Source organism: Dendropsophus ebraccatus, chromosome 9, assembly GCF_027789765.1.
Source record: "Dendropsophus ebraccatus isolate aDenEbr1 chromosome 9, aDenEbr1.pat, whole genome shotgun sequence".
Lineage (NCBI taxonomy): Eukaryota > Metazoa > Chordata > Amphibia > Anura > Hylidae > Dendropsophus > Dendropsophus ebraccatus.
Window position 1 is genome coordinate 81,790,969 of NC_091462.1, and position 20,781 is coordinate 81,811,749.

General features: G+C 47.0%; 1 protein-coding gene across 3 annotated transcripts in view; it reads left to right on the top strand.

Moving 5' to 3' along the window:
• Positions 1-569: 569 nt before the first annotated feature.
• Positions 570-20,781, top strand: part of ERCC4 (ERCC excision repair 4, endonuclease catalytic subunit) — a 39,238-nt gene continuing 19,026 nt past the window's right edge. For 2 of the 3 annotated variants that reach the window (XM_069985415.1, XM_069985418.1), the window contains exons 1-5: positions 570-628; positions 10,518-10,618; positions 12,903-13,173; positions 15,217-15,397; positions 18,868-19,063. In XM_069985415.1, coding sequence (XP_069841516.1) covers positions 12,994-13,173; positions 15,217-15,397; positions 18,868-19,063 — 557 coding nt within the window. In that variant the 5' untranslated portion in view covers positions 570-628; positions 10,518-10,618; positions 12,903-12,993. Of the gene's footprint in view, positions 629-10,517; positions 10,623-12,902; positions 13,174-15,216; positions 15,398-18,867; positions 19,064-20,781 lie in introns of all 3 variants that reach the window. The other variant, XM_069985417.1, reaches the window with a different exon arrangement.

The window sequence follows — 20,781 nt, forward strand, 5'->3', positions numbered from 1 at the left end:
ATGTAAAGATCACTCACCTTCCCCTAACATACAGTCCCATGTAAAGACTATGCCCCTCACCTCACCTTCCCCTAACATACAGTCCCATGTAAAGACCATGCCCCTCACCTCAGCTTCCCCTAACATACAGTCCCATGTAAAGACCATGCCCCTCACCTCAGCTTCCCCTAACGTACAGTCCCATGTAAAGATCACTCTTCTCCTACTTCTCCAAGATACAGTCCCATGTAAATATCACTGCCCTAACCTTAGCCTCCTCTATCATTCAGTCCCATGTACAGATCACTCAGGTTACAGCAGTCACAGCCCCCCTATCCCTGCAGAACATCCCATTATAGTACAGTCACAGGCCCCTGCAGAACATCACATCCCATTACATTACAGTATACAGCCAGAGTGTGTTACTTCCTGTGCACCATCTCCCACTACTATGAAGAAATCCCCGATATACAGGCCGGGAGCCCAGCGCAATCCCAGGCCACACTGACCGGCTCCCTGTGCTGCTAGGAAGCCCGGGAACACTACTGAGCATAGCTCCGCCTACACTAGTCACATGCACATGACGTCATCACAGCTCCTTCCGGTGCATTAGATTCAGCCTTCATCGTGATGAGGAGGCGACAGTCAGGTATTAGTAGTGTCCGCAGTGTGCCCGGCTGGTGTGCCCGCAAGTGTCAGGCTATAAAGCAGTCACTGAGCCCTGCTGAGAGGGGAGGAAGCACGGTTTTCTCCAAGAACTACAAGTCCTGCTGGTGCATGATGGGAGTTGTAGTTCTGTAACCACAGCACGGAGAACATTGCTGTATGTCTGTATAGCCGCCCTCTCACCCTATAGTGTATGTGCTGTATGCTCAGTGCTGGGATGTCTGTATAGCCGCCCTCTCACCCTATAGGAGGATGTGCTGTGTGCTCAGTGCTGGGATGTCTGTATAGCTGCCCTCTCACCCTATAGGAGGATGTGCTGTGTGCTCAGTGCTGGGATGTCTGTATAGCCGCCCTCTCACCCTATAGGAGGATGTGCTGTGTGCTCAGTGCTGGGATGTCTGTATAGCCGCCCTCTCACCCTATAAGAGGATGTGCTGTGTGCTCGGTGCTGGGATGTCTGTATAGCTGCCCTCTCACCCTATAGGAGGATGTGCTGTATGCTCAGTGCTGGGATGTCTGTATAGCTGCCCTCTCACCCTATAGGAGGATGTGCTGTGTGCTCAGTGCTGGGATGTCTGTATAGCCGCCCTCTCACCCTATAGGAGGATGTGCTGTGTGCTCAGTGCTGGGATGTCTGTATAGCCACCCTCTCACCCTATAGGAGGATGTGCTGTGTGCTCAGTGCTGGGATGTCTGTATAGCCGCCCTCTCACCCTATAGTGTATGTGCTGTGTGCTCAGTGCTGGGATGTCTGTATAGCTGCCCTCTCACCCTATAGGAGGATGTGCTGTATGCTCAGTGCTGGGATGTCTGTATAGCTGCCCTCTCACCCTATAGTGTATGTGCTGTATGCTCAGTGCTGGGATGTCTGTATAGCTGCCCTCTCACCCTATAGGAGGATGTGCTGTATGCTCAGTGCTGGGATGTCTGTATAGCCGCCCTCTCACCCTATAGTGTATGTGCTGTATGCTCAGTGCTGGGATGTCTGTATAGCTGCCCTCTCACCCTATAGGAGGATGTGCTGTATGCTCAGTGCTGGGATGTCTGTATAGCTGCCCTCTCACCCTATAGTGTATGTGCTGTGTGCTCAGTGCTGGGATGTCTGTATAGCTGCCCTCTCACCCTATAGTGTATGTGCTGTATGCTCAGTGCTGGGATGTCTGTATAGCTGCCCTCTCACCCTATAGGAGGATGTGCTGTATGCTCAGTGCTGGGATGTCTGTATAGCTGCCCTCTCACCCTATAGGAGGATGTGCTGTGTGCTCAGTGCTGGGATGTCTGTATAGCTGCCCTCTCACCCTATAGTGTATGTGCTGTATGCTCAGTGCTGGGATGTCTGTATAGCCGCCCTCTCACCCTATAGTGTATGTGCTGTGTGCTCAGTGCTGGGATGTCTGTATAGCTGCCCTCTCACCCTATAGGAGTATGTGCTGTGTGCTCAGTGCTGGGATGTCTGTATAGCCGCCCTCTCACCCTATAGGAGGATGTGCTGTATGCTCAGTGCTGGGATGTCTGTATAGCTGCCCTCTCACCCTATAGGAGGATGTGCTGTATGCTCAGTGCTGGGATGTCTGTATAGCCGCCCTCTCACCCTATAGTGTATGTGCTGTGTATGCTCAGTGCTGGGATGTCTGTATAGCTGCCCTCTCACCCTATAGGAGGATGTGCTGTATGCTCGGTGCTGGGATGTCTGTATAGCTGTCCTCTCACCCTATAGGAGGATGTGCTGTGTGCTCAGTGCTGGGATGTCTGTATAGCTGCCCTCTCACCCTATAGGAGGATGTGCTGTATGCTCAGTGCTGGGATGTCTGTATAGCTGCCCTCTCACCCTATAGTGTATGTGCTGTATGCTCAGTGCTGGGATGTCTGTATAGCTGCCCTCTCACCCTATAGTGTATGTGCTGTGTGCTCAGTGCTGGGATGTCTGTATAGCTGCCCTCTCACCCTATAGTGTATGTGCTGTATGCTCAGTGCTGGGATGTCTGTATAGCCGCCCTCTCACCCTATAGGAGTATGTGCTGTGTATGCTCAGTGCTGGGATGTCTGTATAGCCGCCCTCTCACCCTATAGGAGGATGTGCTGTATGCTCAGTGCTGGGATGTCTGTATAGCTGCCCTCTCACCCTATAGGAGGATGTGCTGTATGCTCAGTGCTGGGATGTCTGTATAGCCGCCCTCTCACCCTATAGTGTATGTGCTGTGTATGCTCAGTGCTGGGATGTCTGTATAGCCGCCCTCTCACCCTATAGGAGGATGTGCTGTATGCTCAGTGCTGGGATGTCTGTATAGCTGCCCTCTCACCCTATAGGAGGATGTGCTGTATGCTCAGTGCTGGGATGTCTGTATAGCTGCCCTCTCACCCTATAGTGTATGCTCAGTGCTGGGATGTCTGTATAGCCGCCCTCTCACCCTATAGGAGGATGTGCTGTATGCTCAGTGCTGGGATGTCTGTATAGCTGCCCTCTCACCCTATAGTGTATGTGCTGTATGCTCAGTGCTGGGATGTCTGTATAGCTCCCCTTTCACCCTATAGGAGGATGTGCTGTATGCTCAGTGCTGGGATGTCTGTATAGCTGCCCTCTCACCCTATAGGAGTATGTGCTGTATGCTCAGTGCTGGGATGTCTGTATAGCCGCCCTCTCACCCTATAGGAGGATGTGCTGTATGCTCAGTGCTGGGATGTCTGTATAACCGCCCTCTCACCCTATAGGAGTATGTGCTGTGTGCTCAGTGCTGGGATGTCTGTATAGCTGCCCTCTCACCCTATAGGAGGATGTGCTGTGTGCTCAGTGCTGGGATGTCTGTATAGCCGCCCTCTCACCCTATAGTGTATGTGCTGTGTGCTCAGTGCTGGGATGTCTGTATAGCCGCCCTCTCACCCTATAGTGTATGTGCTGTGTGCTCAGTGCTGGGATGTCTGTATAGCCGCCCTCTCACCCTATAGTGTATGTGCTGTGTGCTCAGTGCTGGGATGTCTGTATAGCCGCCCTCTCACCCTATAGTGTATGTGCTGTGTGCTCAGTGCTGGGATGTCTGTATAGCTGCCCTCTCACCCTATAGGAGGATGTGCTGTATGCTCAGTGCTGGGATGTCTGTATAGCTGCCCTCTCACCCTATAGTGTATGTGCTGTGTATGCTCAGTGCTGGGATGTCTGTATAGCTGCCCTCTCACCCTATAGTGTATGTGCTGTGTGCTCAGTGCTGGGATGTCTGTATAGCTGCCCTCTCACCCTATAGGAGTATGTGCTGTGTGCTCAGTGCTGGGATGTCTGTATAGCTGCCCTCTCACCCTATAGGAGGATGTGCTGTGTATGCTCAGTGCTGGGATGTCTGTATAGCTGCCCTCTCACCCTATAGTGTATGTGCTGTGTATGCTCAGTGCTGGGATGTCTGTATAGCCGCCCTCTCACCCTATAGGAGGATGTGCTGTGTATGCTCAGTGCTGGGATGTCTGTATAGCCGCCCTCTCACCCTATAGGAGGATTTGCTGTGTGCTCGGTGCTGGGATGTCTGTATAGCTGCCCTCTCACCCTATAGGAGGATGTGCTGTATGCTCAGTGCTGGGATGTCTGTATAGCCGCCCTCTCACCCTATAGTGTATGTGCTGTATGCTCAGTGCTGGGATGTCTGTATAGCTGCCCTCTCACCCTATAGTGTATGTGCTGTATGCTCAGTGCTGGGATGTCTGTATAGCTGCCCTCTCACCCTATAGGAGGATGTGCTGTGTATGCTCAGTGCTGGGATGTCTGTATAGCTGCCCTCTCACCCTATAGGAGGATGTGCTGTATGCTCAGTGCTGGGATGTCTGTATAGCCGCCCTCTCACCCTATAGGAGTATGTGCTGTGTATGCTCAGTGCTGGGATGTCTGTATAGCTGCCCTCTCACCCTATAGGAGGATGTGCTGTGTATGCTCAGTGCTGGGATGTCTGTATAGCTGCCCTCTCACCCTATAGGAGGATGTGCTGTGTGCTCAGTGCTGGGATGTCTGTATAGCCACCCTCTCACCCTATAGTGTATGTGCTGTATGCTCGGTGCTGGGATGTCTGTATAGCTGCCCTCTCACCCTATAGGAGGATGTGCTGTATGCTCGGTGCTGGGATGTCTGTATAGCTGCCCTCTCACCCTATAGTATATGTGCTGTGTGCTCAGTGCTGGGATGTCTGTATAGCCGCCCTCTCACCCTATAGGAGGATGTGCTGTGTGCTCAGTGCTGGGATGTCTGTATAGCCGCCCTCTCACCCTATAGGAGGATGTGCTGTGTGCCCAGTGCTGGGATGTCTGTATAGCTGCCCTCTCACCCTATAGGAGGATGTGCTGTGTGCTCAGTGCTGGGATGTCTGTATAGCTGCCCTCTCACCCTATAGGAGAATGTGCTGTGTATGCTCAGTGCTGGGATGTCTGTATAGCTGCCCTCTCACCCTATAGGAGGATGTGCTGTGTATGCTTAGTGCTGGGATGTCTGTATAGCTGTCCTCTCACCCTATAGGAGGATGTGCTGTGTGCTCAGTGCTGGGATGTCTGTATAGCTGCCCTCTCACCCTATAGGAGGATGTGCTGTGTGCTCAGTGCTGGGATGTCTGTATAGCCGCCCTCTCACCCTATAGGAGGATGTGCTGTGTGCTCAGTGCTGGGATGTCTGTATAGCCGCCCTCTCACCCTATAGGAGGATGTGCTGTGTTCTCAGTGCTGGCATGTCTGTATAGCTGCCCTCTCACCCTATAGGAGGATGTGCTGTGTGTGCTCAGTGCTGGGATGTCTGTATAGCTGCCCTCTCACCCTATAGGAGGATGTGCTGTGTGCTCAGTGCTGGGATGTCTGTATAGCCGCCCTCTCACCCTATAGTGTATGTGCTGTATGCTCGGTGCTGGGATGTCTGTATAGCTGCCCTCTCACCCTATAGGAGGATGTGCTGTATGCTCAGTGCTGGGATGTCTGTATAGCCGCCCTCTCACCCTATAGTGTATGTGCTGTATGCTCATTGCTGGGATGTCTGTATAGCTGCCCTCTCACCCTATAGGAGGATGTGCTGTATGCTCAGTGCTGGGATGTCTGTATAGCTGCCCTCTCACCCTATAGTGTATGTGCTGTGTATGCTCAGTGCTGGGATGTCTGTATAGCTGCCCTCTCACCCTATAGGAGGATGTGCTGTGTGCTCAGTGCTGGGATGTCTGTATAGCTGCCCTCTCACCCTATAGGAGGATGTGCTGTATGCTCAGTGCTGGGATGTCTGTATAGCTGCCCTCTCACCCTATAGGAGGATGTGCTGTATGCTCAGTGCTGGGATGTCTGTATAGCTGCCCTCTCACCCTATAGGAGGATGTGCTGTATGCTCAGTGCTGGGATGTCTGTATAGCTGCCCTCTCACCCTATAGGAGGACGTGCTGTATGCTCAGTGCTGGGATGTCTGTATAGCCGCCCTCTCACCCTATAGGAGGATGTGCTGTATGCTCAGTGCTGGGATGTCTGTATAGCCACCCTCTCACCCTATAGTGTATGTGCTGTATGCTCAGTGCTGGGATGTCTGTATAGCTGCCCTCTCACCCTATAGGAGGATGTGCTGTATGCTCAGTGCTGGGATGTCTGTATAGCCGCCCTCTCACCCTATAGGAGGATGTGCTGTGTTCTCAGTGCTGGCATGTCTGTATAGCTGCCCTCTCACCCTATAGGAGGATGTGCTGTGTGTGCTCAGTGCTGGGATGTCTGTATAGCTGCCCTCTCACCCTATAGGAGGATGTGCTGTGTATGCTTAGTGCTGGGATGTCTGTATAGCTGTCCTCTCACCCTATAGGAGGATGTGCTGTGTGCTCAGTGCTGGGATGTCTGTATAGCTGCCCTCTCACCCTATAGGAGGATGTGCTGTGTATGCTTAGTGCTGGGATGTCTGTATAGCTGTCCTCTCACCCTATAGGAGGATGTGCTGTGTGCTCAGTGCTGGGATGTCTGTATAGCTGCCCTCTCACCCTATAGGAGGATGTGCTGTGTGCTCAGTGCTGGGATGTCTGTATAGCCGCCCTCTCACCCTATAGGAGGATGTGCTGTGTGCTCAGTGCTGGGATGTCTGTATAGCCGCCCTCTCACCCTATAGGAGGATGTGCTGTGTTCTCAGTGCTGGCATGTCTGTATAGCTGCCCTCTCACCCTATAGGAGGATGTGCTGTGTGTGCTCAGTGCTGGGATGTCTGTATAGCTGCCCTCTCACCCTATAGGAGGATGTGCTGTGTGCTCAGTGCTGGGATGTCTGTATAGCCGCCCTCTCACCCTATAGTGTATGTGCTGTATGCTCGGTGCTGGGATGTCTGTATAGCTGCCCTCTCACCCTATAGGAGGATGTGCTGTATGCTCAGTGCTGGGATGTCTGTATAGCCGCCCTCTCACCCTATAGTGTATGTGCTGTATGCTCATTGCTGGGATGTCTGTATAGCTGCCCTCTCACCCTATAGGAGGATGTGCTGTATGCTCAGTGCTGGGATGTCTGTATAGCTGCCCTCTCACCCTATAGTGTATGTGCTGTGTATGCTCAGTGCTGGGATGTCTGTATAGCTGCCCTCTCACCCTATAGGAGGATGTGCTGTGTGCTCAGTGCTGGGATGTCTGTATAGCTGCCCTCTCACCCTATAGGAGGATGTGCTGTATGCTCAGTGCTGGGATGTCTGTATAGCTGCCCTCTCACCCTATAGGAGGATGTGCTGTATGCTCAGTGCTGGGATGTCTGTATAGCTGCCCTCTCACCCTATAGGAGGATGTGCTGTATGCTCAGTGCTGGGATGTCTGTATAGCTGCCCTCTCACCCTATAGGAGGACGTGCTGTATGCTCAGTGCTGGGATGTCTGTATAGCCGCCCTCTCACCCTATAGGAGGATGTGCTGTATGCTCAGTGCTGGGATGTCTGTATAGCCACCCTCTCACCCTATAGTGTATGTGCTGTATGCTCAGTGCTGGGATGTCTGTATAGCTGCCCTCTCACCCTATAGGAGGATGTGCTGTATGCTCAGTGCTGGGATGTCTGTATAGCCGCCCTCTCACCCTATAGGAGGATGTGCTGTGTTCTCAGTGCTGGCATGTCTGTATAGCTGCCCTCTCACCCTATAGGAGGATGTGCTGTGTGTGCTCAGTGCTGGGATGTCTGTATAGCTGCCCTCTCACCCTATAGGAGGATGTGCTGTGTATGCTTAGTGCTGGGATGTCTGTATAGCTGTCCTCTCACCCTATAGGAGGATGTGCTGTGTGCTCAGTGCTGGGATGTCTGTATAGCTGCCCTCTCACCCTATAGGAGGATGTGCTGTATGCTCAGTGCTGGGATGTCTGTATAGCTGCCCTCTCACCCTATAGGAGGATGTGCTGTATGCCCAGTGCTGGGATGTCTGTATAGCTGCCCTCTCACCCTATAGGAGGATGTGCTGTATGCTCAGTGCTGGGATGTCTGTATAGCTGCCCTCTCACCCTATAGGAGGATGTGCTGTGTTCTCAGTGCTGGCATGTCTGTATAGCTGCCCTCTCACCCTATAGGAGGATGTGCTGTGTGTGCTCAGTGCTGGGATGTCTGTATAGCCGCCCTCTCACCCTATAGTGTATGTGCTGTATGCCCAGTGCTGGGATGTCTGTATAGCTGCCCTCTCACCCTATAGGAGGATGTGCTGTATGCTCTGTGCTGGGATGTCTGTATAGCTGCCCTCTCACCCTATAGGAGGATGTGCTGTGTTCTCAGTGCTGGCATGTCTGTATAGCTGCCCTCTCACCCTATAGGAGGATGTGCTGTGTGCTCAGTGCTGGGATGTCTGTATAGCTGCCCTCTCACCCTATAGTGTATGTGCTGTATGCCCAGTGCTGGGATGTCTGTATAGCTGCCCTCTCACCCTATAGGAGGATGTGCTGTATGCTCGGTGCTGGGATGTCTGTATAGCCGCCCTCTCACCCTATAGGAGTATGTGCTGTGTGCTCAGTGCTGGGATGTCTGTATAGCCGCCCTCTCACCCTATAGTGTATGTGCTGTATGCCCAGTGCTGGGATGTCTGTATAGCTGCCCTCTCACCCTATAGGAGGATGTGCTGTATGCTCAGTGCTGGGTTGTCTGTATAGCTGCCCTCTCACCCTATAGTGTATGTGCTGTATGCTCGGTGCTGGGATGTCTGTATAGCTGCCCTCTCACCCTATAGGAGGATGTGCTGTATGCTCAGTGCTGGGATGTCTGTATAGCCGCCCTCTCACCCTATAGTGTATGTGCTGTATGCTCATTGCTGGGATGTCTGTATAGCTGCCCTCTCACCCTATAGGAGGATGTGCTGTATGCTCAGTGCTGGGATGTCTGTATAGCTGCCCTCTCACCCTATAGGAGAATGTGCTGTGTTCTCAGTGCTGGCATGTCTGTATAGCTGCCCTCTTACCCTATAGGAGAATGTGCTGTGTTCTCAGTGCTGGCATGTCTGTATAGCTGCCCTCTCACCCTATAGGAGTATGTGCTGTGTATGCTCAGTGCTGGGATGTCTGTATAGTTGTCCTCTCACCCTATAGGAGGATGTTCTGTATGCTCAGTGCTGGGATGTCTGTATAGCCGCCCTCTCACCCTATTGGAGAATGTGCTGTGTATGCTCAGTGCTGGGATGTCTGTATAGCTGCCCTCTCACCCTATAGGAGGATGTGCTGTGTGCTCAGTGCTGGGATGTCTGTATAGCTGCCCTCTCACCCTATAGGAGGATGTTCTGAATGCTCAGTGCTGGGATGTCTGTATAGCCGCCCTCTCACCCTATAGGAGGATGTTCTGAATGCTCAGTGCTGGGATGTCTGTATAGCCGCCCTCTCACCCTATAGGAGGATGTTCTGAATGCTCAGTGCTGGGATGTCTGTATAGCTGCCCTCTTTCACTATGAACGATGACAATCAGCTGGTTTTAGACACATCTGGCCATATAGATGTAGCATGGTATGGACAGCCTTGATTTCCTCAGTGACAGCTGCTCTTAAGGCCCTATTCCACGGAACGACTATCGTTCGTATTCGGCCGATATCGGCCTCTACGGACGATAATCGTCCGGTGGAATAGAGTGCAATCGTTCATGTCGGCTGATCGTTGCAGTCGCTTGTTTTTCAACATGTTGAAAAACAAGCAACTGATATAGCAGCGATCTGCTGCCGTCGCTCCGTTGAATAGGAGCATCGGCAGCAGACGCTGCTATATCCTATGGGCTGCCCGGACGATCAGCGATCCCCCGGGCAGCCCCCCCGCAGCTCCCCGCCGCCCCTCCCGCACTCACCCGCTCGCTGCAGCGGCGCTGAATAGCGGCGGCAGCAGCGAGCGGGGAACGAGGAGCAAACGAGCGCTGAGAGCGCTCGTTTGCTCCTCTAAACAACCTGTGGAATAGGGGCATTAGGGTCCTTTTACACTCACGTATATCTGACAGATTTTTGCCACCAAAGCCAGGAATAGACTATAAACAGAGAACAGGTCATAAAGGAAAGACTGAGATTTCTCCTCTTTTAACTCCATTCTTGGCTTTGGCTCCAAACATCTGCCAGATATCTTGTCTATCTAATATATGGGGTCTTTGCTGGGGTCTGTGGGGGTCTGACTGCTGGGACCCTCACCATTCCCAATAAGAATGGAAAGTTGTTCCCCAAATTAATGGACTGTAGCACCCACATGTGATCAGGGCGCCAGGCATTCTGTTTGGGGCCTCCAGGCTGTGCACTCCATTCATTCAGAGGAAAATCTTCCACCATTCCCAGGATCAACAGGGGTGCCGGTGCTTTGTTCCTACTGATCAGTTTGTTATGCCATGGGTTTATTATTGAGGTGAGAATACCCTTTTAGGGTCTCATTCACACCTGACAATATTGGGAGGGTAATGTATGTTATAATATTTATTGTCACCTTTTTCAGCATCATCCGTTTCGGAATGCAGCAGGTGTCATCACTAGAAAACTGAGAAAGTTCTGACTGCGTAACCAGGGAATCCACAAGAAATATGAAGGATTACCCTTGTATGTAAGAAAATGATCTCATCCCAGTTTAGTCTGCAGAAGCATGTGTGAAGGTGCCTTTACAGTTTATACTAATGTCGGGCGCACCCGCCACTGCCGGCAGGTTAAGCTGTCAGTATTAATTGTATGGGTTCCTCTGGAGTCTCCGCTGGCATCTGTTTGTAGAGACTCGGGAGGACCCAATGGGATGGAATTTCGCTTCCTGATCCCTTTGTTTTCAGAAAGAGAAGCTGGCACCTGAGTTTTCTGGCTGCGGCTTACGTCTCTTCTCTCCGTAGAGAATACAAGGTTCGGCCATGCTGAATGCTCAAGTTTATGGGGAGGACGGGAGACATAAATATTGGAGGTGTACAGCCACCTCTATATACTCAAGGTGGACTTTACATTAAACTAAAACCTTTAGGAAAAGTAATTAGACTCTTTGCCCTTCTCTAACCATCACAATAATACTTACCTCCGGTGACTAAAAATAGGTTTTTAATACATGGCTTTGATAAAGTTATTACTTTGTAATATAACTTTATCAAAAGTTCATATTTGCACTTCTGTTGACTGTCAGCAGTAAGGAGAGGCACGGCCCCCTCTGCTTCCCACAACGTTTGTGTCGGGAACTGCAGAGCTATCAAAGCTCTGCAGCTCCCGATCCCCTGCTCTGATCTAGTGCTGCCATACAGTGATATGCAGAACAGGGTCACAGAGTGGACGAGGCTGCCTCTGCCTGCTCTGCTTCTACTACAACTACGGTAATAGCAATCACTGCTCTCTGTACAGTGACTGCAGGACACAGCGATCGCGTCGGGCAACTACTCCTCCCCAGTACTGTAAATAAGAATAAACAGGACATGGAGGGAATGGGATCCGGAACTGCAGGGATTTGATAGCCCTGCAGTTCTTGGCACATGGCCGATCATTAATGTAAACTCGCGCCGATCAAATCGGCAGATTATCGCTCCATGTAATAGGGCCCAAATGCTGGCGGCAGCAGAGGGGGCTGCTGCCCCTTACTGCTGCCAGTCTAGGGAAGTGAAAATCTGAAAAAGAACCTACCTTTTTTAATAGTTATTCTACAAAGTATTAAAGTAATGTATTAAAAACATGTCTGACTCTCTTTGGTTCATAATCACAGATGGAATTCTCCTATAAAACGTAATCTTGTTCGCAGATATCACTGTGATTATTGCTTTGTGACAGATGTACAGTATACAAGGGTCAGTACCTGTTTAACGTCATCTGGTGTAAGCATATGTATACACTGAGGCATTTTGGGCGTAATTTTCTTTATAGTAGATGTGGTGTACACGATAGGTGTGTTTGAAGCTTTTAATTTTACCATTAAGGGTATAAACCCACACACCTTATACGCAGCAGATATGCAACAAATACGCAGCAGATTTGTTGGTACAGATTTGATGCTGTGTTCAGTTATTTAGATCTAATCTGCTGCGAGTCTGCTGCGAGTTTGCTGCGTATCGCAGCAGTAAATACGCTGCATATACGGTGTGTGGGTTTATACCCTAAAGGTTACGTTTTATAGGACGATTCCATCTGTGATTATGATTCATGTTTAGTATCCCCATATGGTCTGATGCGATTTATTGGCCCTTACAGTGATTGACACTCCTTGATACAAAAGATCAGGGTGTCATAAACTTTAAGCAGTCTGAGGTTTATACAGAAAAGATCCTTAGCATCAGCATCACTTCATTCAGTGCATTTCAGTAAATCGTTAGGATTTAAGGCCCTATTACACTAAGCGATTATCGGCCGTGTAATAGCTCCTGTTAAAAGGCAAAGATCAGCCGAAATACACGATCCTGTCCTGGCCGTCTCTCCGTGTAGTGGCCGCAGCAGACTGTCGATATTTCCTATGGACTCCCTGGGCAATCTAAAGATCATCCAGGGAGCCCCTCCTGCAACTCCCTGCTCTTCCCCGCTGTGACCCGCCACTGTTAGAGCATGTAATGGCGCTGGCAGTGAGCTGAGAACGAGGAGCAAGTGAGCGCCGATCTGACAGGCTGGCACTCGCTTTCTCCTCCCGATCAACCTGTGTAATAGGGGCTTAAGACTTAATGTACAGAAGTCTAAACAAGCATTACAACAACCTATTAGGCTACATTGACATGATAGAGGTAGGTCCCCTGCTTGGCACACACTTTCATTATTCAGTAACATGGTGCCATTTATGTCATACATAGCAGATTTACACTATTTCTGTATTAAAATAATTTGGTAGTGTGTTTACAGTAATGCTGCAAATGCTGACACATACCTGTCTTGCTTCTAGATACTGAAGATCCACCCTTGTGATGAGCCTTGCCTCCTAATCTCCCTGTCTCTGTAGTGAAACAACTAAACATTGGATACCCAGATAAGATATGTCAATGGCTCCCCTCCTGGAATATGAAAATCAGATCTTCCTTGACCTCTTTCATGAGGATGGACTTGTCATCACTGCTCGTGGACTTGGTATTGATCGAATCCTGCAGAATTTCTTGAAGCTTTATTGTGATCCTGGTAACTTGGTGCTGGTGCTAAATACCAATACTGCAGAGGAGGTAATGTCTGTATGCACTGCTAGATAAACCACTCTTCTGCCATTTTATTCATACAACTTTTCACACACATGGTGGTCAGTATTCATACTGCACTTTACTTACATGGTGGTCAGTATTCATACTGCACTTTACATACATGGTGGTCAGTATTAGTACTGCACTTTACATACATGGTGGTCAGTGTTCGTACTGCACTTTACATACGTGGTGGTCAGTGTTCGTACTGCACTTTACATACGTGGTGGTCAGTGTTCGTACTGCACTTTACATACGTGGTGGTCAGTGTTCGTACTGCACTTTACATACGTGGTGGTCAGTGTTCGTACTGCACTTTACATACGTGGTGGTCAGTGTTCGTACTGCACTTTACATACGTGGTGGTCAGTGTTCGTACTGCACTTTACATACGTGGTGGTCAGTGTTCGTACTGCACTTTACATACGTGGTGGTCAGTGTTCGTACTGCACTTTACATACGTGGTGGTCAGTGTTCGTACTGCACTTTACATACGTGGTGGTCAGTGTTCGTACTGCACTTTACATACGTGGTGGTCAGTGTTCGTACTGCACTTTACATACGTGGTGGTCAGTGTTCGTACTGCACTTTACATACGTGGTGGTCAGTGTTCGTACTGCACTTTACATACGTGGTGGTCAGTGTTCGTACTGCACTTTACATACGTGGTGGTCAGTGTTCGTACTGCACTTTACATACGTGGTGGTCAGTGTTCGTACTGCACTTTACATACGTGGTGGTCAGTGTTCGTACTGCACTTTACATACGTGGTGGTCAGTGTTCGTACTGCACTTTACATACGTGGTGGTCAGTGTTCGTACTGCACTTTACATACGTGGTGGTCAGTGTTCGTACTGCACTTTACATACGTGGTGGTCAGTGTTCGTACTGCACTTTACATACGTGGTGGTCAGTGTTCGTACTGCACTTTACATACGTGGTGGTCAGTGTTCGTACTGCACTTCACATACGTGGTGGTTAGTATCCTCAAATATCAGGTGGGCACTTCATTGTGTGTCTCTGCTCCACTACTACTATGAAAATGTGACCTTTTCTAAATGTTACAACTACACCACTAGATGTACAGCCCCCTCTTCCTCTGGGCCCAGTAGCAGTCACAGTACTAGGTTGTGCATCTAATGGATACCATAATGGAGTTTCAATAGGCGCTGTCATTAAAGGAGAAGTCCGGCGAAATTTTTTATTACAATATTGTGTTGCCCCCCAAAAGTTATAAAAATCCCCAATATCCACTTATTACGGGAAATGAAATCCTTTTATAAAAAATGTTGCTGGACTTCTTCTTTAAGAAAAAAAATTTGACATATCACAGGGACATTTCAATTGTTTTGATCGGTCTGGGTCTCAACATTGATCAGAAGAAGCACATTTCACTCCCTGGCTCGCAAAGATCTTTGTCCAGGCGGCTCTATAGGTCTATTAGGTCACTGGATGGAGATGACTGACAGCTAGGAGGTGAAGCGCAGTGCTGCCTGCTTCGCCCTGCTCATTTTCTTGATCTCCTGTTTCTCAGCTGTGCCTTGTCAAAAGTTTTTCTTAATGACAGGCACATTTAAAGGGAATTGTTCTCTGACAATTTTTACATTTTCCTTGTTGTTTTCCCATTTTACAGCAACCATGCCACCACGTCAGCACATCCGGCATTAATGGGACCTCATATGTAACTAGTGGGTTATTATACCATTAGGGAGCAAAGCCCAAGCATAAGATCAATACAAAAACATATCTTTTATTACTTATTTTTAACCCACTGATGATCTTTCTGCTCAGTCTGGTTGTGTAGAATTCACAGTTTTCATTTGTTTTTTCTATTGGACATTAGGAATTAGTATCAGAATTTCTTCAGTATGAGATGCTGGATTTATTTCCGTGTAATGGCCATACTTTTCATGCAAAATAATATTGTGAATGTGAAAAGAAAGCTTTACATAATGACCACATCAGTAAGGCCCCAGGTGCTGCAGTAATGTACCATTAAGTAACCTTGCATCATCATCATCTTTTCAGGAGTATCTGATTGAACAGATGAGATCAGAAGGAGTCGCCCATTTGCCACGTATTATCACCAATGAGGTTGGCAGCAATGAACGCTATGATGTATACACACAGGGTGGTGTACTGTTTGTCACTAGTCGCATCCTTGTGGTTGATTTTCTCACCGATAGGATTCCTGCCAACCTGATAACTGGTAAGTGCTACAAGGGTCCACATAGACCAGTATTCTACAGCACCTGGCAAGGGGCAGCACAAGTGATCACATATATAAGGGGTGTCAGATTCATCAAATCCTGCTCATAAATTCTTAGCGTGTAAATGGGCGACACTTATTACACCACATTTTATGATTCTTATTCATAAAGAACAGTAGAAAGCTCCATCTTTGCTCCAAGAAGAGACATAGTACTGAACAGAAATAAATAAAGGGGTTGGCCACTTTATAGTAAAATTGTTTTGTTTGTAGTATAAGTAAATGTATTCACGTTACTTACTGACAGCAGTTCCCTGTGTACAACATAGAGCTAATATCAGACTCCCCTCCTCCAGGCTGTGCTGTCCTGCTCTGTGGTGATTCTGTCCATAAGATGTCTGACATGGAGGAGCATGTGACCATGCCCCGCCCCCAGTGTTCTCCATAGGCATATAGGGGCTCAGTGGTGGACACTGGGGGGCAGCGCATGGTCCATGTCGGCCATTTTGTGCACAAACGCACCACAGAGCTGAACAGTACAGCATGGAGGAGAGGAGTCTGATTTTAGCTCTATGAGGTACACAGGGAGCTGCTGTCAGTATATACAGTGAGTACACTTACTAATACTGTACACTGAGCAATTTTTTTATAAAGTGGCCAACCCCGTTAAATGCTTTGCCCAAGTTATGGCAAGCTTCTTGATTTATAGGTTTTAGAAAGAGAGACATTTAAGGGATTCTTCAATGGAATAATGATAGAAACCACTACAATAACAATGATCACCGCTATTAACTGGGTTAGAACTATAGTACCTACTGAGTTACATGCAAGCGGTAGAGCCTGGCAGAATACACATAGGCTCTGCTCCAAATTAGGAGACCAATAGGCTATTTTTACTAATGCATAATTCACCAGAATTCTATTTTTCATTGGATTTCAAAATATTTATATTTATATACATAAAATAATATATATTTATATACATTAAAAAATCACTTTGTAAATATGTTTACTTCTAACCCTATATATTATATTCCAGAGCTGCGTGCACAATTGTGTAGGCATCATAGCTAGAACCTCCAGTGTTTTCTCTGTTGCTTTTTGTTTGCAGAAAAGCTTCTCTGCTAATTTTTGTTCACTTTAGGTCCCCATATACCTTATACTTCAGTCAGCCATCCCCGCCACTATGAGGTGTATGGGGCTTTCCCAGCTGTCCTTTGACAGATGATGTTGGTGGAGATAGGGGTGAGGTGTGATGGAAAATAACTGCCCAACACCTCTGTTCTGGGAGAGATAAGCTGCAGCCAGAGCTACAGGAACACTGCTCCCCATACACAAGCAAGTTCGGCTTGACACAGGGGCCAGATGGGGGCCATAACTGACGGCTGAACGATCGCTCTCCTGTCATTTATTGGAGTTCTATGGCCAGCTTTACAGTGCAATAATCCCATGCAAAAAAAACTGCACCATTTCTTTATAGTGATAATTATTACTGTCACTTAACTTTATACATTTTAAAAATAAAAATGGTCTCCAAATTCTACAGCATGACACTATATATATATATATATATATATATATATATATATATATATATATATATATATATGATATACCTTAGCCTGTTGTTGAACTTTGGTCAGTATTTTTATCCAAAATCAGGAGTGTTTTTTTTCTGTGATTGTTCTACTTCTGGTTTTGGCTAAAATACTGCATGTAAACCCTGCCGTATCCCACTTCCACCACTAGATGTCATCAAAGTTCCTGGTTTATTCATTTGTTATGTCTTATATTTAACTCATGCTTTGCTTGACCTGAATTCTTAACTACTGTGTTTGTAATGTATTCATGAAGAGAAGCCTCAGCCTTTCCTTAGAAAAGAGAAGCCTTAGGGCCCTATTACACGGGACGATTATCGTGCGGAAAATCGTTATATCGTTTGAATTTAAACGATAATCATTCTGTGTAATTGCAGGCAGCGATTAAAAAATCGTTCTTGTGTCGTTGCTTTAGATCTGAACCTAAAATTATTGGTAAGTTTTTGCTAATCGTTCACTGTAATTCCACATTCGTTCACTTAAGTTTCACATTTGTTTATCATTAACCTAAAATCGTTCACCATATTACACAGAACGATGGTCATTAGTTACGAACGTTACTACGATCGTTACTATGATCATTTACTCCTTCTGATCCTAGCAAAACAATGAACAATGTGCAATTACACTGAACAATAAGTGAACAAATGTGGAACTCGAGTGAAAGAATGTGGAATTACAGCAAACAATTAGGGATAAACAACACACAGTTTTTCGATCGTTGCCTGCATTTACACAGAACTGTTATCGTTTAAATTCGAACGATATAGCGATTTTTCCCACGACAATCGTCCTGTGTAATAGAGCCCTTATTCTTTCCCTTGTAAGTATCCTCCACTTATGATCTGTTCCTGGCTTTGTATTTAATAATTGCAGCTAAATACCTGCATGTGGGAACACAAACTTATAGTTTGATGCAAGGCAGTTTCTTTAGCATTTGAATGAACATGCTTATATCTCTTCTTTAAAGTGAATGTACCATGAGGAGTATTGAATTTTTTTTCTCACTAACTTGCTGGCGAGGGCGCTTGGCGCTGTTTTATTCTTCTGCATTGGTGATCTCCATGCAATGAAAGCAGGCCTGGTGCCCCAGTTTTACAATATCCCCTCCTCTCGGTGATGCGCCTACATTAGAATCAAGCATGGCCGTGTCACAGAGGAGAGGGGATATCTGAGCACTGGGGGCATCGGGCCTGTCTCCAGTGCATAGAGCAGGCTGGTGCACAAGAAGAAAACAGTGCCGATTGCGGGAATCGGGTGGCATTTAAAAAATAATAATAATAATGGTACATTCTCTTTAACTTCAAGATTGCTTGGACCTTTTAGACTATTTCTGTGCTACCTAATAGACAAATGCTATCAAAAGTAACCTTAGGCTAGGTTCACTCTACGCTTTTGCAATCCGTTTTTTTTTCAGCCGTTTTAGCAAAAAAAGGGATGGAAAACGGATGGAAAAAATGGATGCAGTTGTGTGCAACCGTTTAGAACCATTTTTCCATTGACTTAACTTTTAACACAAAAGTAAGGTCAGCCACATTTTTGTGTACGTTTAAAAAAACGGACGTGCTTTGATCGGTTTTTTTTTTTTTGTTTGTTTTTTTATAATGGAAGTCAATGGAAAAACGGATCAAAATGGATGCACATAACTGCATCCGTTTTTCATACTTTTTTTTTTTTTTTTGCAAAAATGGATTGCAAAAACGTAGTGTGGACCCAGCCTTAGTCATTTCATGTATACAATTGGTAAGGTTAGTAAATACAAGGCTGACAGCTTGGACACCTTCTACAGCTTTTAATAATCTAGGACAGCATGGTGTCTTTTAATCATCTACCATGTGATATCTGCATAGTTACCCTTCTGCTTTTATTCAGGTATCCTTGTGTATAAGGCACACAAGATTATGGAGTCCTGCCAGGAAGCCTTTATACTGCGCTTATATCGGCAAAAGAACAAGCAGGGCTTCATTAAAGCTTTCACGGACAATCCAGTCTCCTTTCAGACTGGTTTCTGCCAAGTGGAACGCGTAATGAGAAACCTGTTTGTCAGAAAGCTTTATTTATGGCCAAGGTGCGTACACACGGAACCTATACTGTCTGTTGGGAATAAGTGGGATGTTATTAGTGGAAATAAAACTGGTGTTGGAGATCTGTTACTTTAAATCACAGATAGCATAAAGCCGGGCCAGGCTAGTTCATAGCAGCGATAAGTCATCAAGGAGCATTCAGCCGGCTTCTCCTTGCCCACCTGTGGGCGTGATTAATAGAGCTTTTCCTATACACAAATTGGGAGAGACCTGTCGATCAAACCCAGCATTGTGGAAAAAAGATTTTTCTGTCTTGCGGATTGTCCTGATCTCCTCTGGACCCATGTAGTCCTGGTAGCAGGCCACTTCCATCTGCATCCTATGTATGTACAATGCACAGGTATAGCTGAGCCACACAACATGTCCCTCCTAACACTGTGATGTGGATTAACTGGTAAGAAGCCCCCCCATTAGTCGGTTAAGCTAGGAAGGCAGCTTTGACTGACAGGACTTTATATATTTATTACACCTGTTTTCAGGGTTTTTTCGTCTTCAAAAATTCTATTTTATCAACATAATTGACTGACTGTATACCTATTTTAATGTTCAGATGGGTTCAGGAAATAAAAGTGATATTTTTTTAGAAGATGAGAACTTTTAAAGGAGAAGTCTGGTGAAAATTTTTATTTAAGTGCTGTATTGCCCCCCAAAAGTTATACAAATCACCAATATACACTTATTACGGGACATGCACATGAGGATGATGGCAGAGGGATGCTCAGTGTCCCTCCAGTGCCCTGTGTCCCCCTGCCATCATCCTCTCCAGCAGCCACAGCCTGCACAGCTCTGGTAGTCGGGTCGTGACATCACCATTTTACCCAGGAAGTGAAGCCTTGATGCAGTAGTAAGTGCAGAGAAAAAAAGCAGTTTATAAGCATTTCCCGTAATAAGTGTATATTGGGGATTTGTATAACTTTTGGGGGGACAATACAATACTTTAATAAAAATTTCCGTCGGACTTCTCCTTTAAGGCTTTCACAGAACTACAGGATGAACATATAGTTAATCTTTTACAACTGTACAGTAACCAACTTCTCAGTAATGGGAACCGTTTCATACTGCCCGAATCAGCATAAATAAAGGAAAAGGCTCTCTTACCAGCTAGCTATAATACACAGATTACAGACTAGTCAGGGGTGAAGTAAAAGGTCATCTGGGTGGACCCCAGCACCTTCTTTCCACCACTGGTGGACAATGTGTCTTGGATAAAAGGACCCTAGTAGAGAAGTTGGGGGGGGGGTTGTATGCTTCTCCCCAATTTTATTTCTCATTGAATATTTGCCCTAGATATCTCTGTGGCATTCTTTAGCAGCAGATGCTGCAGGGTATGCATATTGTGGACCAGTGGTTAGTAACCAGCACATTTAGCCTTGATCAGGGAATCCAGTTTTCTTATTAATACTTAAAGGGTATGTACATAGAAACAAAAGCAGTCGGCTCACTGTGTTTAAAGCCCAACAGTTCTTTGGTTTCCCAGGTATAATAGAAGCATGTGGAAAGAGTAAGAAAGCTGAGCCGCACTCCAGCTGGTCAGTCTATGAAGGAAAAAGGGTTTCACAGCTTCCACTTTTTGACATGTTTCACAGCAAGATAGCCCTTAAATACATGAGCATGAAGTTGGTAAATTTTCTTTTAACCCTCTAGAGTAACACACAAAGCTATAAAGCAGATGTGTGTGGGTCTTTATTGATCTTTTATTTCT